Raw genomic sequence first — 22201 nt, 5'->3', positions numbered from 1 at the left:
GAGTGGGGTCTACTTTCAAGACCAGCAACAGGTAAATATTTTCTTCACGAGAGGACAACTGACTAATTGAGGCTAATTTGCTCCTTCCTCCAAGGACTTGGTCTTCTTCTTCTCAGCACCTGCAGTTGCCTCATTCTACCTAATGATGAAACTGGCCAGGGCAGCCTCTTTCTCTCTCTCTCTCCTGTTCTTTTGGCAGTACACGCTGTGTTATTTGAAAGCAGGGAAGCTGGTTTCAAAAACGCAGAACGGAAAAAGGAAATTTGCCTCAGGAAAGCAGACATCCTCTAGATTTCTTCAAAAGTGAGGGGCTGAGAACGATCCGTGCTGCCCATTCCTGGAACCGGTGCGGTGCTCGAATGTTGAGGCAAAATCCTCAGATGGGGCCTTGCTTTCAGAGCAACAGCCTGTGATGCTCATTTCCTGTGTGTGAGAGATAGGAGGGAGGAAAAATAGCAACAAATCTGTGAGTTGCCAACAAATGCACATTCCTGGAAAGGCTGCACCTCACATCCAAGTTGGAGGGGCTGAAGAGTAGATCTCTTTATTGCAACATCACCAGAATCAATTCTGGTTTCTAAGAAGGTAAGCAATCAATTGACCTGCTCTCCAGAAATAAATTTTGCTACTAGGAGCTTAGTTTGTATTTTAGGGGGGGCGGGGGACAGATTTAATTTGGATTAAGAAATACTTTCTCTTCTTTCAAGTGTCCGATAGAAAATGTGTTTTTAACTTATTGCCAATAATAATAATAATAATAATAATAATAATAATAATAATAATAATAATAATAATAATAATAATAATAATGTTCTTCTCCATCCAGATTGCAGAGAAACAAATATTTTGTTTGTCTATTTATTTAAATAGAGTTGAAAAATTGAATTAAATAGGATTTCACTTTGAGAAGGAAATTGCTATATCCATCATTATACAGTATATCCATTCTGCTTTCAACTGTTAAAGTTTCATCATGATTGTTGTTTTTTTTAAATTGGGAAAATTTCTTTAACTGGTGGTTTCAAGGAGCAAACTAATATCTATATAACATGGAAAGAAAAAAGCTCATTTGAGACAATTGTTTCTTTATGGCCTAAAATGTACAATTGATAGGATGTGCCAAAATTTTAGATATATCACGCTGTTGTTTTTCCTTGCATTTTTCTCTTGAAGAAAGAATTCCATGGAATGCAAAAACTAGCCAGTGCTTACATCTGGTCTAAGAATCATTTAAACATCAACTACTTTTAGACCAAGTTGATAGTTTTGTCAGTGTCCAATCTCCAGCTCTTTCAAACCCAAAGGAAATATTTAGAGAGTCATTATTATCTTCACAAAGCACATTTGTTGAAGGTATCTCTGATACCTTTAGTTAAAAGATCTGAGGAAACAGGAACAGAACGGAAGTTCAAAAGAGAACCATATATTCTAGAGTGCTAAGAATGACAGTGAGTTTTGTTTAACGTAGAATGGGGAAAGGCATCTGTAGCATTTTCTGTGCTTTTGATTCTAAGAACAAATCCTGCTACCTCCACCTAAAGCAATTTCCCCAATCTGGCGCTCTCCGGATGTGTTGAATTACAAATCTTACCATCAGGTGCCAAATTACTCATAGCTGTTGCAAATGGCAATGACACGCAGGATAACCCCAATATATTTGCAACAATCAGGTTGGGAAAGAGTGGCATAAAGAACTCCATGCTGCAGAGCTGGAAAGCTCAAAACCTGGTAGATAGTTCTGGGTCAAAAAGCAATAGCACTTAGACTTATATACTATTTCACGGTGCTTTATAGCCCTAAGTGGTTTACAGAGTCAGCCTATTGCCCCCAACAATTTGAGTCCTCATTTTACCCTCCTCAGAAAGATGGAAGGCTGAGTTCAACCTTGAGCCTGGTGGGATTCGATCTGCCAAATTGCAGGCAGTCGGTAGTCAACAGAAGTAGCCTGCAGTACTGGCACACTGTGCCACTGTGGCTAGGTTACTATTATGACTTAGTGTGAAACAGAGCTATGTATCCTCTAAACCAGCAGCCCCCAACATTTGTGGCTTGGCGTCCTGGTGGGGAGGAGAGGGGAACCAGACCACACAAGCAGTGGGTTGATGTGCAAATGTGCAGCTCAAGTTGCATAAGCAGCAGGCCAGTGTGCACGCTCGTGTGGCCTGGTTACAAATAGCCCATGACCCAGTAGTGGGCTGTGGTTCAGGGTTGGGGATCTCTGCTTTAAAGCACTTTGAAGCATCCTATGGATTCTAGCCAATGTAGTACGAGACTAAAATTTTGCCAATCCTGCTAGTTAGAGTTCTTACATCATTCAATGGAGTGAAAAGGAAGGAAGGAAGGAAGGAAGGAAGGAAGGAAGGAAGGAAGGAAGGAAGGAAGGAAGGTGAAGCACTGGAGTCTGTATGTATCACATTTGATTCTGCAAATAGAATAAGAGATATCTCTGCATCTACATGAGAAGTTTCTCCTATTATTTCATCCACCTCAAGTTTTTATCTTTCCTTACCTTCCTCTTATATTTCCCAGTTTATGTCCCCACCCCTTGCCAATTATTTCTAGTCCCAGAATCTGTCCAGCGTTTTCATCAATAAATCAGCTCACGTCTCCACTTGTCCAGGTCACATTGTGTCCAAGATTTCGAGGCACCAGAGACACAATTGCCATCAGATCTACATAGAACCATCCTACCTGTCTGCATCCTATATCAGCATGATGTCAATGTTTGCCAAGGGATATCAGTCTTATTAAGCATTCAATAAAGTAATTGGGCTGTTTATAGCTCATGCCTTCAGCTCCCACACATCTCCAAAAGCAGTGCCTTCATAAAAATGCAGCTTATACCTAAAACCAGCATACAGGGTCAATTTAATCAACAATAATCCAATTCTAATTACCACACACACAGAGATCATGAGGCACATTTTATTAACTATATTTGTTTCTCAATAGGCTTTTACTCTGAATTCAAAGTGAACTGGGTGAATAAAACAGCTTGCTGTTCCCAGCTTATTCTCATATCAACTTTGGCTGACAGTTGTTCCTGACATGAGACCATCCAGCGATCTTTTAATTGCTCATGGAGGGTATTAATCAAGGATTTCCCAGTCCACCACTCTTAAGAGTGCGTGCCGCTAATCATATTCTTCAGAATGCCACAATTGTTTCCCAGCTTGTTTACAGCATCTCCCAGCACATTGGAGGAGCTTTGTGAATGTGGTGGACATTATTTGATATAAACCTGACGGCTTTTTACCATGCTGCATTTCATTCCGTTCCTTCATAGAAAAGATGGCATTTCAACAGTGTTCAGATTTTATTTTAATTTATAGTGTTTGTGTAATCAAGGCTACATTAGCACATTTTCACTATTTTCACTCTCTAATTCAAGGGTTCTCAAACTTTTTAAACAAGGGGCCAATTCATGGTCCCTCAGACTGTTGGGGAGCTGGACAAGCTGGGTGGGGGTAGCTAGGTGATCATGTGACTGGGTAGATGTGGCTAGGTGGTCATGTGACTGAGTGGGCATGGCCAATATAGCCATCCATTAAACAATACACACAAATTAAACTTTAATTTGTTATGCTCCTGGGGGTGGAAAGCATGTTACTGAAGAGATATGGCTGCCTTGGGTGTGTATGAGGGCCTTCTATTTGCATGTGTGTTGTCTCTCTCTCTCTCTCCACCCTCTCTCCCTCTCTCCCGCCCTCCCTCTCTGTCTCTGGAGGCCAGGGAGGCCAAAAATGTGCCCGTTTATGGCCTGCGTGTCCCGTTTTTGGCCTCCTCAGCTTCCAGTACCAGTCAGCCGCCCAACAATGGGCCTGTTTTGGGGCTCTCAAGGCATCTGTGCATCCCATTTTTAGTCTCCTCAGCCTCCAGAAGGCAGGTGGGGGCCTGCAGGTAGGTGGGACAATATGGGCAGGGCAGCCTCATGGTTCCACGCAGGTGGTATTAATTAATGGCTTCAGCGGGCCACAATTTGAGGACCCCTGCTCTAGTTCTTCAAAAACAGTTTGAAGACTAGAATAATAGTAACAGAGTTGAAAGGGACCTTGGTGGTGTCCTAGCCCGACCTCCTGCTTAGGCAGGAAACTCTACACTACTTCAGAAAAATGGTTGGCCAATCCCTTCTTAAAAATTTCCAGTGTTGGACCATTCACAACTTCTGGAGGCAAGTCGTTCCACTTATTTAATTGTTCTGACTGTCAGGAAAGTTTTCCTTATGTCAAGGTCCTCTCTTTTACTGGTTTCCACCCATTGCTTCTTGTCCTATCTTCAGGTGCTTTGGAGAATATGTTGACCCCCCCTCTTCTCTGTGGCAGCCCCTGAGATATTGGAACACTGCTATCATGTCACCCCAGAAAATCAATGGGCCCCAAAATAGTCAAATTTACAATGCTAAAAGCAAAGATTAATGGGGGGTCCTTATCTGCCCTTGCACTGCTACAGAACTTGCAATAACAAAACCCCTGCCATTTCTCCACAAAAAGGAAATAAATTAAATTATTTGCATGTACATATACAGAATCATCCTTGTGACTTTACTATGTGTTATATATGTCTTTGTCTGAAATTGCCCCAATTAACTTAGATCCAATCCAAATAACATACATGTAGTTTAGCCATTAGTGGTAAAATGCATAGTGGAAAGGGTTTTTCTTTAATGAAGAGATTACATTTAAATATTCTTCTGTATGGACAGTGCCATATCCTTCCTTAGGTATACAGGTATCTCCCACAAAAGTGGTCTTACTTTTGGGTTTCTTTGATGTAGCCTTTGTGTCTCTCCCTCCCCACAACCCAAAAACCAAAAAATGGAATCTGCTCATTTCTAAAGCTCCATTAATGCACTCTTCTCATATCCAATGAATACTGGCATGGAAGACAGGCAACTCCACCGTGTCACTGGAGGGGTTGAGTAGCCCAACATACAACTGCATTTTTAATGTTGTTAAAACTTGATTGGTAAAAGAATCTGTGTTCCTTGAATATGTGCATTATTGCAAAGATAAAGATACAGGAACCTAACCAGAAAACAAAGTGGCAACCCTATCTGAGAGAATGCAAAGCTCTAACGATATTTTATTGCTGGTAACTTTATCAATTCCAAATAAATTCATTCTCTGGAGATTCCAAGGATGGAAGCAGAGGTGGTATTCAGCAGGTTCTGACCAGTTCTGGAGAACTGGTAGCAACATTTTGAGTATTTCGGAGAACTGATAAATACCACCTCTGACTGGCCCCGCCCCCATCTACTGTATTCTCTGCCTCCTGAGTCTCAGCTGATTAGGAGGAAATGGGAATTTTATAATATCCTTCCCCTGCCATGCCCACCAAGCCATGCCCACAGAGCCAGTAGTAAAAAAAATTGAATTCTACCACTGGATGGAAGTAGATACATTAAGGTACATGGAGCATAGAGAAAGCATAGAAAGCCAGTTTGGGGTAGTGGTTAAAGTGCTGGCCCAGAAACCAGGAGACTGTGAGTTCTAGCCCCACCTTAGGCATTAAAACCAGCTGGGTGGCTTTAAACCAGTCACCCTCAGCCCAATCCACTTCACAGGGAAATTGTTGTGGGGAAAATAGGAGGAGCACCAAGCATGTTTGCCACCTTGAGTTACTTAAAAGGATTTTACAAAAGGATTTTAAAAACCGAATAAATAGGCTCTCTCACTAACCTAGGATAACCCCAAAACATTCTGTAGACCACATTGATCTCATCGAGAGTCCTGGGAGGCCTGTCAGATATTTGCCTTTTCCTGTTCTTTAAATTGCAACACAGAACTCTAGTCCAGAGTCAGCATGCTTGTTTCTGTTACTCTGATTCTTTGTGTCAGATTCTCCTGTGAACCAATTATTGTGTTTGGGATTGAGCTGCTGATCAAGTTGGGGGTTGAAGGAACATAAGGGAAGGGATAAGATTAGAGCAGGAGGTCTGACTAGAGCAGTGGTTCCCAATCTTTTTTTGGCCATGCCCCACCTAAGCATCTCTAAAGTTCTGGTGCCCCACCTGTGACATATAATTCTTACTTTACTCAAAAAGTGAACTCTACTCAAGCAGAGGAAGGCTAAAAGGCCATTAACTAGGTTTAAACAAGGTTCAAATTGCCCCCATTAAAAATCAAATTGGGCCCCACGTTGGGAAACACTGGACTAGAGGATGATCAATGCACCAATAAAGGAGAATATTTGTAGCTCAGGGTTGAAATGAGGGGTCTTTGGTGCTCTCTGATCTTGCTTGTTTTCTTGCAGACGTTTCAGTGGTGGGTTCCTACTGGTTCAAATCGATTCGGCCGAACCGGTAATGGTTTGGTGGCCTGAGTCGCTGAAACTGGCAGTGACCCAGGCCTGCCACGCCCCCAAACCAATTCTCTGGGCGGCGCCATCTTGTTTTTTGGTTCTGAGCATGCACAGAACAATTTAAATTGTGCTGCACATGCACACGCATCAAGTGCACAGATGTGTGGCGCGCACACAAACAAGCCAGCAGTAGTGCCTGCCTAGAACCCACCCCTGAGAGGTTTCATTACCCACTGAGGTAACATCCTCAGTGTCAGTAAGGAGTGCTGTTTGCTGTCAGATTATATTCTGGTGATTGATCAATGTATTTGATAAATACTATATGTTATATGCAACAGTGGCCAAATCGCAAAACAAAAAAATGGGAGTCCTGTTGAGTCCTCCCAAATCTGAAGCCTGCAGATTTAAAACCCATAGCTATTTTTTAAAAAAAATCAGATTCCTGATATAAATTATCTTGGTTCAGGGGAAGAATACCTTCTAATTTCACATTTCCTTCTTTTTTTTCCGCAGTTTATCTTTTCCCCTCAAAATGGGAGAGCCAGCGACCCTCCCCCCTTTCAATGAAGCCTACCACAACTTGACAGAACTCTTCTATGCCTTCAACCACACATTCGAAATTTGTCATTGGGAACTAGATGATGGCATTAAACGGGTCTTTCTCTTTGTTCTCTATCTCATCATCTTTGTGGTGGGATTGGTGGAGAATCTCTTGGTCATATGGGTCAACTGGCAGACCCGAAACCACAGGAACTTGGTCAACCTATACATTCTCAACATGGCCATTGCAGACCTGGGGGTGGTCCTCTCCTTACCAGTCTGGATGTTGGAAGCTGTGCTTGATTACACGTGGCTTTGGGGAGATTTCCTGTGTCGCTTCACCCACTATTTTTACTTTGCCAACATGTACAGCAGTATTTTCTTTCTCACCTGCCTCAGCATTGATCGGTATGTGTCCCTGACAACTTCCTCCCACTTCTGGCACCAACGCCAACATCTCGTGCGACGGATCACCTGCTGCTGCATATGGGCCTTTGCTGCCATCCTCCCTTTGCCAGAGGTGGTACACATGGAGTTAATCGATAGCATTGAACCAGTGTGTTTCTTTATGGCCCCTCTGGAGACCTACAATGAGTGGGCCCTCGGTCTCAACCTCCTTGTTGCCATAATTGGGTTCCTTATCCCATTCTGCATCATGGCAGTCTTCAACATACTGACCGCCAGACACATCAAGCGTTGTGACAAACCAGAGAGCAGAAAAAACTGCTACCTCATCTATGCTTACATAATTGTTTTCTTGATCAGTTGGCTGCCTTTCCACCTAATTTTGCTAATCCTCACTATTGAGGGGACAAGCGTGTTCCTCCACTGCTCTGTGGTTGAGTTCCTGTACTTCTTTTATGACATCATAGACTGTTTCAGCCTTCTCCATTGTGTGGTCAATCCCATCCTGTACAACTTCCTGAGCAAGAACTTCCAAGGAAAGCTTATCTCTGCGGTGGTTCGATACATTCCCAAAAACCAGATGGAGCAGAAGGACAGAGATGGCTCTTCCTCCAACACCCAACACTCAGTAGTCATCGTGCAAGACAAGACCTTGCCAGCTTAAACAGCTTTTCTGATTTTGGGGTCATCGTCATAAGAATGCGTTTGCAATTTTCCTCTCTTATCAGCAATGGATAGGCTTAATTAGGATACCTATTGGTGCCAATGTTTTTTACAATTTAAAAAGAAGGGCAATATGGGTAAAAATGAGGTAGGGAGGAGGATAATGTGCTGCTGTGTCAAACTGACTAGCCTTAATCAACCAAAATCTAACATTGCTACTGTATTAGTCCTCAGCTACTTCCTTCATTTTGAAACTTGCAATGAAAAAAAATCTTTTTTTTTTTGCCGCTTGACATTTTACTGTGGAAAAGAGATGTATTTCTCTTAATTTCTTCTAATGTGATCAGTTTTTGTATGAAAATAGTATTCTAAAAACTTAATGCTGAGCTGCTGGTTAAACAGAATTGCTAGGCAGAGCAACTTATAGCTGAAGCACCTGTAAATATAGCTCCAGCCTAGAAGCTAAAGAACTAAAGTGATCTGTGAAGATAAAACAGGGTGTAGCCCTATTTTAATGTGAACTTTCAATTAGTTGTCTCTTGGAACCAGGAAATCAGGATACTAACAATCCGATCCTAGCAATTCCTACATAGGTCTTTTTAGTCCAAACCACTAACATTTGCCTAAATTATACCCAGTGAAAATGTGAATTTAGGAAAATGTGAAAAGAATATTTCTAGGCACTTACACCACAGGTGATTCTAGAGTTTCTCCCTCCTGAGAGAATCCACATCACCCTGAATTCTTTCATTGTGTTAAAAATCCCAAACTAGATTCTGGGGCAGTGATGGCTAGCCTTTTTGTAAAGGTGTGCCAAAATTGTGTATGTGCGTGCTATTGCACGTGCGTGCGTGCCCAGACTCACAATGGAATGTGCCCCACCGACCTGCGGATGTGCACCACCACCACCCACATCCGGAGGGAGAGTTTTCACCCTCCCCAGGCTCCGGAGGCTTTCCTGAAGCCTGGGGAAAGTGAAACAACCTCTCCCGGCCCACCAGAGTCCCTCCGGAAGGCGGAAATTGATCATTTCTGAACTTCCAATTGGCCCATTGGGCCTGTTTATTGTCCTCCCCAGGCTTCAGGAAAGCCTCTGGAGCCTGGGGAGGGCGAAAAACAGCCCAACCGGAAGGTCGAAAATCAGCTGGCTGAGGGCTGGCGTTCTGGCAAATATGGCTCCATGTGCTACCTTTATGTGCTCACACAGTTCTGGGGTGTCTTTTTTTTCCCCTTGCCTTCATCTGCAGCTGGAACATTTGTCTATCCTTGAGTTTTCCATCTCCTTGAGTTATATACCCTTCTAACATTTTACCTGGTATGGAAATAAATTTAAGAGAGCATCATTTCAGTGTTCAATGCTTGCAAAGTAATGCTATTATTGGCCATGGATCATGTTTGTAAATGACTGGACAAGACATAAAGGCTCTCTGTGTTTAGAAAGTGGGCATAACTGGTTTGAAGAAGAAATTCATAAATGAACCGAATGAAATGCTGGGAATAAATCTGTCTCTTAAATGAAGAACAAAGTAAGAAGATGTAGCTATGATTGTTGCATCCAAACATCATTCAAGGGATGCCTAGAATACTTCTTTAACCTAATATAGCAATGGAATAGTGCAGTACAGTGTGGACACCTATAAAATTATTTGTAAACGTTCTATTTTAACAGAAATATGCAAGATAATCTATAGGAATTTTCAAGCACTTTTAATCTTTTACCAACTTTATAAAAGTGATGTAAAAACAGGCCGATGGGCTGAATGAATCTTGTATTCAATAAAGTGGTATTTTGATTGACTGGTTGTTTTCATTGATTGAGCCATTGAAGATACTAATTTCTTCCTTTTAATTGTAATGGTTTGGGCCGCAATTAGCTATCCTATTGCACCTATCAAAGCTATGGCTGGAGAAGGAATAAGAGAGCTAGTCTAGCTTACATGTACTCCATTTTTATGTTTCCTTCTCATGTTAATAGCGATAGCACTTACCAGTAGACTTATATATTGCTTCACAGTGCTTTTACAGCCCTCTCTAAGTGGTTTACAGAGTCAGCCAATTTCCCCCAACAATCTGGGTCCTCATTTTACCCAACTTCGGAATGATGGAAGGCTGAGTCTATCTTGAGCTGGTGAGATTTGAACTGCAAACTGCAGGCAGCCGGTAGGCAGCAGAAGTAGCCTGCAGTACTGCATTCTAACACTGCACCACCACAGCTCATATTCATATAATGATTATATTCACTAGTTTATAGCAAACAAGGTAATTTCAAAGTGTTCCTTGCCCAGTTGGGAGGGAAATGGCCTCTCTTGGCTCAAACTAGAAAGAAGAGACATTTGAAAAGATGGCACTAATCAGAAATATACTTGAGAAGCCTTGCTCTACTCAAACGTAGATCTTTATCAGTTTCGAGAAGAGCACTTTGAATATACCAATTTGGTTGAATGTACACTTCAGTATATGTCTTACAGAATCAGGGCAGGAGGCCACCACACTCCATCTTGTTTCCCAGAAGCGTCTGCAGATAGGGGGAGAGGGGTGTTAAAATCTGCAAAACAGCATGGAATCACCATTAAAAGCCTTGCCTCTTTTGAACGCCTATTGGCTTCACATGCTTGACAAAGGGAATAAAATATGTATCAATGTATTATGCTTACTATCTTGTATATTCTGACCACCATCCTCTCCCAGACACCACTGCTCTCTCGTTTAAGATTATCACTAGTTCATCTTTTAAAACAAGCCAGTTTAAGTGTGTGTATGTGTGTGTGTTTACACATACACACACACACGATTTGTATACTGCTGAATCCTCCTAACTCATGGCAATGCCCAATATGCTAACTAAAGTAGAAACCTCTCCCCTTGCATTCCTGCTTCCCAGTGGTGGGTTGCTCCCGGTTCGGGTGAACCAGTAATAGCAGCGGTGGGAGGCCCCACCCACCTGCCCGGATGCTTCTACACATGCCCGTACCGGTAGTAAAAATATTTGCAACCCACCACTGCTGCTTCTCCCCACCCATCTTTTAATCTCCTATCACTGTATTTTCATTGTTTATCTCACTGTTTATCATTTCATTATTTTGCTACGTTTAAACTTCTTTTCATTCCTACTGTTGTAGGCTACCTAGAATAGCCCCATGGCAAGATAGTTGGCAAAATAAATTTAACAATTAAACATCCAGTAAATAATAAACCATTACAACACACTAGTTAAAAAAATAGCAATTCTAGGACCTAATAATGAAAAAGAGACATCCAAGTAGCAATAGCAGTGGCTTACAAATGTCAGCATATTGCCCCCAACAACTGGGTCATTTTGCCAACCTCAGAAGGATGGAAGGCTTGAGTCAACCTTGAGCCTCCGTCAGGATCGAACTCCTGCTTCTGCAGGCAGTTTGCCTGCAATACTGCATTCTAACCACTGCGCCACCACAGCTCATAACAACCACAATATTTCCATAAAGTCTTTGAAGTCGTTCCGTCTTTAGCAGCTATGGGAAGGCCCTCAGCAGAGGGACAGCCAAATTTTAGAGGCCAGCTACATTAGCTCTTTCGCTGCACAGAAGTGGAATATTACAAGCAACCAATATTACAAGCAACCAATTAAAAAAATATTTTTTAAAAAAAAAATACAATACAAACATAGTAAATACAAAAGAAAAAAGAAAAAGGGGGGAAAAACCTAATATTATAGTGAATCCCCCCCCCTGGAGACCTACTTTTTTAACCTTATATTTCTTACTTCCTCGGGGTTGTTGAATCCAGTTGAAGTAAGTGGTCTTGTAAGTATAAGTGTCAAGCCATAATATGGTGACTGCCTCCATGGGAATCTCCCAGCTATTGTTTTCCCCAATCCTTGACATAAAAATTGCTGATTTTATAGGAAACTGGTTTATATACTGTACGTTTTCTTCAATGGGAAAAGTCAGCATTGCTCAGTATAAGTTAGATCAGGGCTATCAAATTCGCGGCACACAGGCCAGATGTGTCATGTGCTGACCACACCCACACACCATTTAGCAAAGGGGGGGGAGAATCATGATACATGTGACGTGACGATGCCGTGATGATGCGAGTGCCACACCCCTGGCTTAAACTATTGATTGAGTGAAATAGTTCACCGCATAACAGCTTTACCCTATGTCCTTGGAAATGCAAGGGAAGGAATGAGTGAAGCCCTGCAGGCAAAGAATGTGCTCAGCCTCACACTGGACTTGGTTAGAATCTATCACCATTTGCAAATAAGAAAAACAGTGCAGCGGACTCTTTCAGTTTTCACTTTTATTATTCTAAATAAAAAACACACTTTTGTGCCAAACAATGGAGTATAAAAGAATCCGATGTACAACCATTTTAGACATCTACTTTCTTTTCTTTAGGAAGGAGAAAAGTTTTACAAAATATACAAACTTTACAGCAAATAGATAGTAAACACTTAAATAACTGAGAGGTCAGTACCTACAAGTCACTTACCCAAGAGATTTGACAGCAATCAAAATGCTCGGTTTTATTCTGGTTTTGCTGTTTCATTTCAAGACATCTGGATCTTTGGAGGAAATGGAGGGGGAGAGGGCAGGTCAGGGCTGGAGTTTACAGAAAATAATAATTAATAATGCATCCATTTCCAATATTTTTTTTTCATTATTTCAAAGTGTTCTACGTGAGATTGGAATACCTGTTCCATGCCTAAATCCTTCCCTGCTAGGATGATAATGGTGAGAAGGGAATCTTCACAAATGATAGCATGTCAGAGTGAAGCTATTTAATTACAATACTTAAGTCCTTCTACAAGCCTAAGGGTTCCAAAGCACTTTACAGACATTTATTACACCTCACAACTTGTCACCTGTGAGGTAGGTATTTTTAACTATTCCTCCTCCCCACCTTCATTCATGAGTGGATAAATGTATGAGGCAGGCGCAGGTGATGTTATTTGGCCAAAGCTACACTCAAGCAGATGTTCAGAACTTGAAGCCAATCCCCAATCCTCTGGTTCCAAATGCCCTAATTATGAGGCCCAATTACTCATCAAGATTTTGCTAGAAACCTCTCAAGCTGCAGTGGTTTCCCCTGTGGAGCAGGGGGACAGGTTTGGCACTGGAGAATCAGGGGAAAGCAGCTGTAGAATTCTGCTTTGATTTAAAGGTAAGAAATTAATTCCTACTGCATGCAAGCAATATAGGAACTCCTTCTCCACTTCTCCTACTGAAGGCCACATTTTTATTCAGGAAACATGGTTCACAGCACTGGATGCATTGCCTGAAATACACAAATGCAGCAGCAGCCTTAGGTAGGGACATAGATAAGGTCCAGGCAAGAACCATCTTTCAGCATAGAAAAGGAAGAAATACCAAATTCATCAAGATTAATAGGTAGCATGAAGCTTCCTGATTAGCCAGTACTAGGAGATTAATATCTATTCAACAGCAACATCCTTTGGCTTGGTATATTTTTGGTTCCTTCTTCCCGGTCAAGGCCCTGCCATTGACATTATCAGTAGATCAAGATTAGTGATTCAGTCCCTGGGCAGCTTTTAGATCATTACAAATAACTCTCAGCATTAATATTTCCTCAGGGTATTCCCATCTGCCATATACATTGTTCGGTTCCTCAGCATATCTTGTTGGTGTCCAAGGCCACAAAGGGGAAAGAATCAAAAAATACATCGAATATCTGCACACACAATGTATGTATTATGGAAACATTCTTATTTTCCTAGGATGTGAAAACAAGACAGAAGTGCTTTTCTCTTGAACACATATCAAAACATTTATCTCCACAACATCCTTTAGAGGTAGGTACTATAAGCAAAGACAAAGCAAACCTGCCCAAAGGCTGCCCTACTAGTTTCAGAGCTGAGATTCCTGGAGCTGTGGTTTATACACACATACACACCCATAAGCCAGGGTTACATTTCTGTTCTCTTTAATAAAAGTGTGTTCATACATAGAAGCCCAAGAGTCCCTTTGTACACAACAGGAGCTGTGAGGACTCAAGTGCTTTCTCCTCATGAGGTAGTTTGCATTATACCAAGGGCCAGTTCTCAAACCAGCTATTCCATCTCTCAATAATCATCTTTCCTACCGATTCCCCATTGAATGGAAATCAGAGAACTATACTTGTTTGCAGGATTAAACACAGTCCACAAAATGAAGCAAACTATAATCCAAATCCAGGCCTTTGTCTTCTGTTCTCCCTCTAAATATATTAGTTACACCTCATTCCAGTTTTCCATCCCCTCCAAAAAGGGGGTGGGGGAGCTCCAATTTCAACCTCTACTATGACTTTTCATTATTACAGAGCAAATATATTTGGCCTTTTCCGATAAAACAAAGCTGTACTTTCTGTTAGCATATTCTTCCATTAGCACAAAGACAGAATTTACAACCTGCTTCTGCACTACTACTTTTTTAAAAAAGGAAAGGACCAGACACATAATTTGCTTTTTAAAAGAAAAAGAAAAGATGTGTTTTGGTAGTAGAAGAAAACTGCTCATGATCAGAATAACTTGGAAACTATAAAGCGGATTATTGTCACAAGGTAAGAGAGACAAGATAGTTTTGATGTTTTTCTTCTTTTTCGTTTGAAAGACTTAATTAGTTTTCTTGGACTGATAATGAAATATACCAAACCTGACAAAACAAATGTAAATCAGGTGTAGGAAATAATGGTGCACATGGTTGTGAAGTCATAGGCACTATATGAGGGCAACAAGAGATATATTTATTAATAAGTAGGGGAGGGTATCTGGGCTATTAAAAAAAATCTAATCATAGAGTTTTACATAGCTCTTTGCTACCATCTTGTGGTAATTCTGCAATGCAAGTATGGCAACCCTATAAATTAATTATTGAATGTTCCTCTTCCCAAATCTAATTTCTGCTTCCAACAGTTTGTGCATCCAACAATCATTCAAGATAAATGCTATTTAATTAGTAGTTTTGCCCCTGCTCCTATGTTAGCAATAGCACTTAGACTTACATACCACTTCACAGTGCTTTACAGTCCTCTCTAAGCAGTTTACCCCCATATTGCCCCCAATAATCTGGGTCCTCATTTTATCCACCCCAGAAGGCTGGAAGGCTGAGACAACCTTGAGCCTGGTGAGATTCGATCTGCCAAACTGTTGGTAGATGGTAATCTGCAGAAGTAGCCTGCAGTACTGCATCTAACCACTGCGCCACCGTGGCTCAGTTCCTTCATTTGAGCAGCCACACTTTCTTCTACCAATATAGTTCCTCCATATAAGCTGGATTATAATTTTTATCACCTATGAAAATGAAAATGCTATGCAAATATTGGAAATATTTTCAAAACTGCCAATGTTCCAGGAATGAATCAGGATGCCGTTTGGTAATGCAGCCAACATTAACCAATCAGTGCCACTAGAACCTCTGAGAAGTTTTGTTTAGAAGTAATTGTTTGTTATGCTGTTAATAAAATTTAATTCTGTAGAGAAAAAGTTAGGCATACAACTAAATGTGATGAAAATATATTCAAATTGGCTTTAATTCTTTAGAAAGGTTACATCTGTGATACCAGAGCAACTGTATTTCTCAAGTCACAATCTGACATAGTAGCAGGGGCAAATAGGACCGGCATTTTCAATGAAACAAATACTATAATCAGTAAAGTGTAAAAATAAGCGCCACTGTTAAGAAAACTTCTGAATCACTCTAAACAAAAAGTAAAAACAGTGTATTTAGTATCCTGCTTGAAGATCATACAAAAACTCCAATCCAGGGCTCTCAAACTTCCTGCCCGCGGGCCTGATGTGTCACGTGCTAGCCACGCCCAAGTCCGGTTTAGCGAAGGGGGGAAAAGTCCCAATACGTCATGTGACACTGCCATGACAGTGCGAGTTTGACACCCTGCTCTACTCCTTTCATTCCCCCTTATAGAGATGTTTTAAGGCAACAATGTCTTTTCAAACACAACTGCATTCCTACCCATCTTTACTCAGAAATAAGCCCTACTAAATTTTAATCAGGCAAATAAAATATTGTAGGCCAAACCGAAGATTCCAAGCACTAGCATAATATATTAATTGCTTTAAATGTTTTACCCTCTGAGCACACCTTATTGTTCAAGACAAATATTAGAAATGACAGAATTTCACATTGGCATCAAGGCAGCACTGCCAACTTGCAATTTTTTTCATGCCCTAAGAATTTTTGAAAGAGGTACTTCAGATCAAATTGTCTTGTTTGATCAACTAAAGTAAGTGTGCTTTGCCAAAACTAAGAGGGGAATGAAAATTAAGGCTAGATGCAAGGTAGATTTGATGACTGATTAAACCTCCTAATGTATCCAGCCCTTGTACCTTTAATATCAGCTTCATTCAAAGAAATCAGCTTTTTACTGTACGGAGATGATCTTTCTCTCAATTAAAGTCTATAGACTGGCATGACAGTTAAATTTACTATATAAGAAAATGCAATCCTTTTGAAAGGAAGAATACATAGATGTGTCTACAATACATGAACCAACAGGAAATAATTCCCTCAGAACAAAGGCAGTCTAATTTCTGAGTAAGTATGCTTAGGATTGCATTTTTAATTTTTGGAAATTAAACCTTGTCATCAATAAACCAGAAGCATTTTTTTCATATTTTCCACTTTTTCCCCTACTGGAGCATTGATACATCTTAGCAGCATCAATCTTCTAATGATGTCAGATAAAGCCTGTGAGAGGAGGAGAGAAGTCACGAGATGGGATAGATGAAGAGCAAAAGATCTTATTTCTTACATTTGAAGCAACGTGGAGGTAAACACAATGGTTTTTTTTGACAACAGTAACACATCTAATGTGATATTGTTTCACAGGACAGTGATTTAAGGGAAATTCTACAAGAAATGTAAGAAAATAAAAGTATACAGACCATTAAAAGTAATTTTTTAAAACATTCTGAAACAAGTTTTCACTGCTATCTCAAGTAGTGTTTACTTCCCCAGTATAGCTGCATCAGCTCTCTGAGTTTTTTTCTGCATCTTTGGAATGGATGATGTACATGAAAGTTTGCTCAATGGTAAAGTCTGGTGGGAGGCTCCCTTTGTGCACACCTATATGCTTGCTCATAAGGTTAAGGGTGGAACTGTAGTGGCCACAAACGGTGCACCGGTACATGAGGGCCCCAGAATGTGTCTTCAGATGACACTTTATGGTAGAACGTCCACGGAAGAACTTGTAGCACACTTTGCACTGATAGGGCTTCTCCCCTGTGTGGATCCGCCGATGATAGTTGAATTCACTGGTGTGAGCAAATCTTTTCCCACAAACCTTACAGCTATATTTACTATTCCCAGGTTGGTTCTGGAGAGCCACGTCCTCATTTAGGAACTTCTCCGCCAGCTTCCGCTTTTGCAATGCTTGCTGTTGAAGACGGTCACCAAAGTTCGGCCGGAGGTCCAAGGTAGAGTTACATTTGTGCTGACTAACATGGTAGCGATACGCAGCTTCAAGTTTGAAAGCCTGACCGCAGTAATGACACCGGAAGAGAGCTTCTTCCATACTTTGGTGGACAGCCACATGCTTCTCCAAAAGATGTCTATCCACAAAACTACTGGCACAGATAGAGCAAGAAAAGACAGAAATTCCCAAGTGGGAAAGTGTGTGCCACATCAAGCTGCAGAGATTGAGATGTTGCTGGTCACATATACCACATATTTGGCCTTTCACATTCACATGGTCCAAGATGTGGCCACGAACCACATGAAAATCTTTGGCCAGTGGTTTCCTACAGGCAGCACATGCCAAATCCCCATTGAACAAATTGACCTTTCCTATCAGAGGGTCACTGGGATGGACAATAATATTGTTGTCAAACACCCCTTCTCGGCGATGAAGGTTCAGCTGCCACTGGGTGAAAAACTTAGTCTCACACATATCACAGGAAAAAAGGAATATCCCAATGTGTGACAGGACATGAGTGACTCTAGAGTTCCTGTCTTGGAAATGGGTCTCACAAACCTTGCAATTGCCAGTCAGAAGGTCTACATGATCCCTAGCATGCTGACGGATCAACTGAATGTTGGGCTCCAAAACCTTTTTGCACACTTGACACGGCATGGCCTTGTTTTCCCGGCTGTCGTTTTCGAAGGATAGCTCTTCCTCGCTATCATCGCTCAGCTCTATCACTTCCTCTGCAGCAACCAGCTCTTCACTGGGATCTTCAAAGTGCAGATCTTCTTCCCCCAAGTCCTCCAGCTGCAATTCATCCATTGGCCCAAAACCATGATCTTTGGAATGGTCACTATTGCTGGGGCAGGAATTGCTACTTGTTGATATATCTAAGGAGACATCGGAGGCAAAAAGATTACTTTTGTTATAATCCCCGTTGCTCTGGACCTTATATTGCTGACAAGAGTTCACAGTGGTTTGAACAGCCATGCTAATATTAGTGAGACCAGCCTGGGTCATTATACTCATGGCACCAGTAAATGGTCCTGTTGGTTCTTGCTCTTCAGCTTTGGGAGTCTGTGGATGTGTTAAAGTGTGACTAGCTTCATTGGTAGGATCTTCTTTGTAGCCAGTGGCTGCTTCACCATGCATAATGCAATTTCGCTCTGATCCCAGCTGTTCCCCACTATTTCGACTTTCACCTAGAGAATGGTTTGGTTCAGCTAAAGCACCACTAGGCCGGCTTTCATTTGAGGCAGAAGGCTGTTTAGTGACAGCTGAGTTTTCCAAGTCTGGGAAGGTAGAATGGCAAGCCTTCAGCAAATCATCCATGCCCAATTTTTCAGCAACCTCATAAATGACACCCACATTTATAAGGTCTGTGAAGAGCTCCGATGTATAAACAAAATTCAGAATCTTTTCAAAGTTGGCCGGAGTAATGAAATCCACTACGTAAGTGCGGGCAGCATCCAATCCTGTATTCAGGAAAAGATTCTGGAAATAGCCTGCTGCACATGCCAGCACTGCTTTGTGTGCAGGGAAGGAACAGCTACCCACAACAATGGTGACGTCACACATAGACTCTGTCAATCGAGATTTGTTAAGTTCCTTCAACAAGTTATTTGGATGGTCAGTGCTATGCAGTTTGATCCTCATGCCCATCTTGACTATTCCTTAAAGTCTCCTTCTCCTGTTCACTTTTGACTTCTACTGCCACATTTTTCAGATGCACCGAAGGGGGGGCAATTGGGCGAGAAGCTCTAGAGAGAAAAAAATGAAGTTCACAGTTTTGATTCTTACTAATTTAGAATGCAATCTAAGACATATTTTTTATTACATTATAATCCACATTGGAAACATGGTAAATAAAAAGACAAGGATAAAAGCGATTGCAGGATATAAGCAAATGTATTGTTCACAGAACAGAAGAACATAGCTGCTTTGGTCCAATAGTTACAATAGGAAGGGAACAAAATGAATGTGTGCACGTGAGAAGCAGAAATTACAAAACACAGAGCCACAAAAAGCATCATTTCATGTTTAAAAGTAATATTATTAAAGTTAGAAAGTTATCATCTACTTCTATTTTCATCTCTTCTTATTCCCATTTTTGCAACTAGTTGACCAGATATCTGTACTCTAAAGACATGCAGTTTCATAAATAACAAAACTGGTTTGTCAATCCAATATCTTGGGTTTTTATAACCATAGTTTTGTTTTGTTTTTCCTCTGAAAACCTCTTACTCAAGATCAATGTTCTACTAACTCTTTTTAACAGATGAGCAAACAGAAAACCTGAAAATGGAATTGATCACAAGATAAGTCCTAAATACCTTAAGTTCTCCCTTCATACTTTATTCAAACTCAACCTGTTGCATATGAGCCTCAATTGGCTAATGATAAAATAAAATGCGCACAGTAGAGTGCTGAAGTTTGTGCTTTCTTATAAACTTTAGCAACAGTCAACAATACCACCTTAACCGACATATCCCACTCTAACCTTCATCAGGGACCACGCCTGCTATCAAAATTGATCAGAAAGATCAATATTAATGAAGTATTCTCTCTATGCAAAAACCCTTCAATCAAGAACATGGAAGTCATCATTTTTCATACCTGTAAAAAAAAACGACCCCCCCCTTTGTTATTTTCCCCAAAAAATGCATTACTTTAGAAACTGGATGAGTTTTTTTTAAAAAGCAAGGTATTTATGAATGTTTTTTTTTAATTGCTTAAAGAAAAAAAGAAGTGGAGGCAGTGTTAAAACTGAGTGCCAATAAGTGGGGAGTGGGGTGGGGTGGAGGGAGGGAGGGAATTGTGACCCTTTAAAGTTGTTATTTGCCTGGAATATGAGGTGAGATGATGGGACACCCACATTGGGGAAGAAGAGCAAAAGAAAAGAGGCAGAGGGACAGTTTTGATTTGGAGTCGATGGAGAGGAGTCTGCAAAGGCATTTGTGGGGCAGAGGGGATGTCAGGCGATGGGTATGGGATAGGAAGAGGAAAGAGGATCGTCGGGATGGGGCTTCTCTGGGTCGACTCGTTAATGGGTACAAAGGGCCGGGGAATCTTTCGGGGAGCCCTGGAGAGAGAGGGCTTCCCGAGGCAAGAAGGGCAGAGGGCGGCGATGAGGACGCAGGGGAGCGGGGTGAAGGCATTGGGGCTGCAAGGCACGGAGGAAAGGCGGCCCCGACCGGGGATCCCTGATGCTGAAGGGGGAGTCTCAGACCTTTGCAGGCGGCGGAAAGGAACTCTTTCCCCCGAAGGGAAGGGAAGGTGGCCCCTTACCCGGGAGGCGGTGGGCAGCATCCCCGCTTTCGCATACACAAAGGGCTCCGGCCTCCCCTACCCTCCAGCCCGGCCTCGCCGAGGAGGTGCTGCTCCGGCCCCGGCCAAGAGGCTCCATCCGGCCCCGAGACGGCCGGGCCCAGCGCCGCCCCCAGCCCCGGAGGGGGCACTGCAGCAGCCCCGGCTTCAGGGGATACGCTGCGGCAAGCCAACAGCCGCCGGTGTCGGGTCGGGAGAAGGGAGCCCTGCCAAGGCTGAGGAGGATGGAGCCGCCGCCGCCGCCGCCGGGGAGGCGGGAAGCTTGGGGAGGCAGAAAAAAAGGAGCCCTGCCTGCCGGGTATGGCAGCCGCGGGGAGGCACGGAAAACGCCCGCCGGGCACCGAGAGCCCACGGAAGGAGGCGCACGAGAGGCGGCGCTAAGCCGGCGGGAAGGAGAAGGGCGCGCTGCGAGGCGCAAAGCTTTAGGAACCTAAGCCCAGGAGCTCTGCCTCCCTCGACATCTTCTGCTCTATTAATCAGGAGCGTTTAATGTTTTTTAGGGTCTCCGCTTCGCTAGTGGAGCTCCCACCACCCACCCACCACAATGGAGCCCCGACAGGGCCCAGATCGTACCACAATTATGCTAATACGAGGATAACGGGTATACGCTTGAAATTGCCTTCGGGAAGCAAGGGTGCTGCGCAGGAATCAATTAAATGTCAATGGGGGGGGGGGGGGGGAGCCGCTTCTGTCCGTGGATAGACGCGAAGGCATCCCAGCATATCCCGAAAGAAATGCAGGGTTCTCGTGAGTCAGGCCCTTATTAGTAGTAGTAGAGTATTGTCATTTTACAAAATAAATACAACGAAATTGGTTTTAGCCTCACTGGTGCGATCCACGACAACAATAACAAACAACATAAATAGTATATAGCAGCGATGGCGAATCCCGTCTCAATCTAGAAGAATATTATTTTCACATTTTGTAAACTCTACGTGTGTTGGATGCCACATATGCCGGGTTCATGATCTAAACACTAAAGCCTGCTTGCAACCATGCATCAGTTTTTGAGGTGTAGATCACTGAAATATTTTATGGGTATACCCAGAGTAACTCAGAGTGAGATGGGCAGTATGATAAATAAAATACATAAATATCACATGGATCTGAAAAATCAGCAGGAGTCAAGAAAAACTGGGCAATGCCTCCCAAAACATATGCTTTCTGTAGTCCAATAATTAAACTGTGGTCTAAATCACCTATATTTTTAATTATATTATTATTGAATGTCACCTGAAGGCATCCGATCCAGGCTAGTCCTATCTAAGTCCTCTGCTTGGAACTCTCTTAGTGAGAACCAAGATACAAATAAATGAATAGTGGATGTGTCTGTGATAAATATGCACATAAGAAAAATATAGAAATAGTAGCTCATTGTACATTGAAGCTTGAATAAGATTAATACTCAGGAACAGCATATGTAAAGCACACTTGATTACTATAATATCTATAATATAAATGTTAAGTTCAAGAATTTTATTGTCTGAAGCAAAACAGCAAATTTTTCTTCGTACTCTAGCAAACTGCACAGTTAGTATATAAAAACTCTCCACTTCATGTCAGTAAA

At 42.0% G+C, this 22201-nt stretch overlaps 2 protein-coding genes across 3 annotated transcripts; one reads left to right on the top strand and one right to left on the bottom strand.

Moving 5' to 3' along the window:
• Positions 1-320: 320 nt before the first annotated feature.
• On the top strand, positions 321-9717 carry ACKR5 (atypical chemokine receptor 5). The gene is made up of 2 exons (XM_081934869.1): positions 321-585; positions 6814-9717. The coding sequence occupies exon 2, from the start codon at positions 6833-6835 to the stop codon at positions 7907-7909; it is 1077 nt and encodes a 358-aa protein (XP_081790995.1). The 5' UTR covers positions 321-585; positions 6814-6832; the 3' UTR covers positions 7910-9717.
• A 2460-nt stretch (positions 9718-12177) lies between these two features.
• ZBTB39 (zinc finger and BTB domain containing 39) lies at positions 12178-20795 on the bottom strand. 2 transcript variants are annotated; one of them, XR_014173727.1, is made up of 3 exons: positions 20596-20795; positions 16790-19067; positions 12178-12454 (listed from the first exon to the last, which is right to left on the bottom strand). XR_014173727.1 is itself a non-coding variant. In XM_081934859.1 (2 exons), the coding sequence occupies exon 2, from the start codon at positions 18967-18969 to the stop codon at positions 16873-16875; it is 2097 nt and encodes a 698-aa protein (XP_081790985.1). In that variant the 5' UTR covers positions 18970-19067; positions 20596-20794; the 3' UTR covers positions 16630-16872. The 2 variants fall into 2 exon arrangements, 1 of the variants encoding a protein (XP_081790985.1); XM_081934859.1 differs by lacking the exon at positions 12178-12454 and having other exon boundaries at positions 16630-19067; positions 20596-20794.
• Between the last annotated feature and the right edge of the window lie 1406 nt (positions 20796-22201).

This window comes from Natrix helvetica (assembly GCF_964273705.1).
Source record: "Natrix helvetica genome assembly, chromosome: 1".
Lineage (NCBI taxonomy): Eukaryota > Metazoa > Chordata > Lepidosauria > Squamata > Natricidae > Natrix > Natrix helvetica.
The sequence above is the reverse complement of the archived record's forward strand: the minus strand, read 5'-3'. Positions and strand labels throughout refer to the sequence as shown.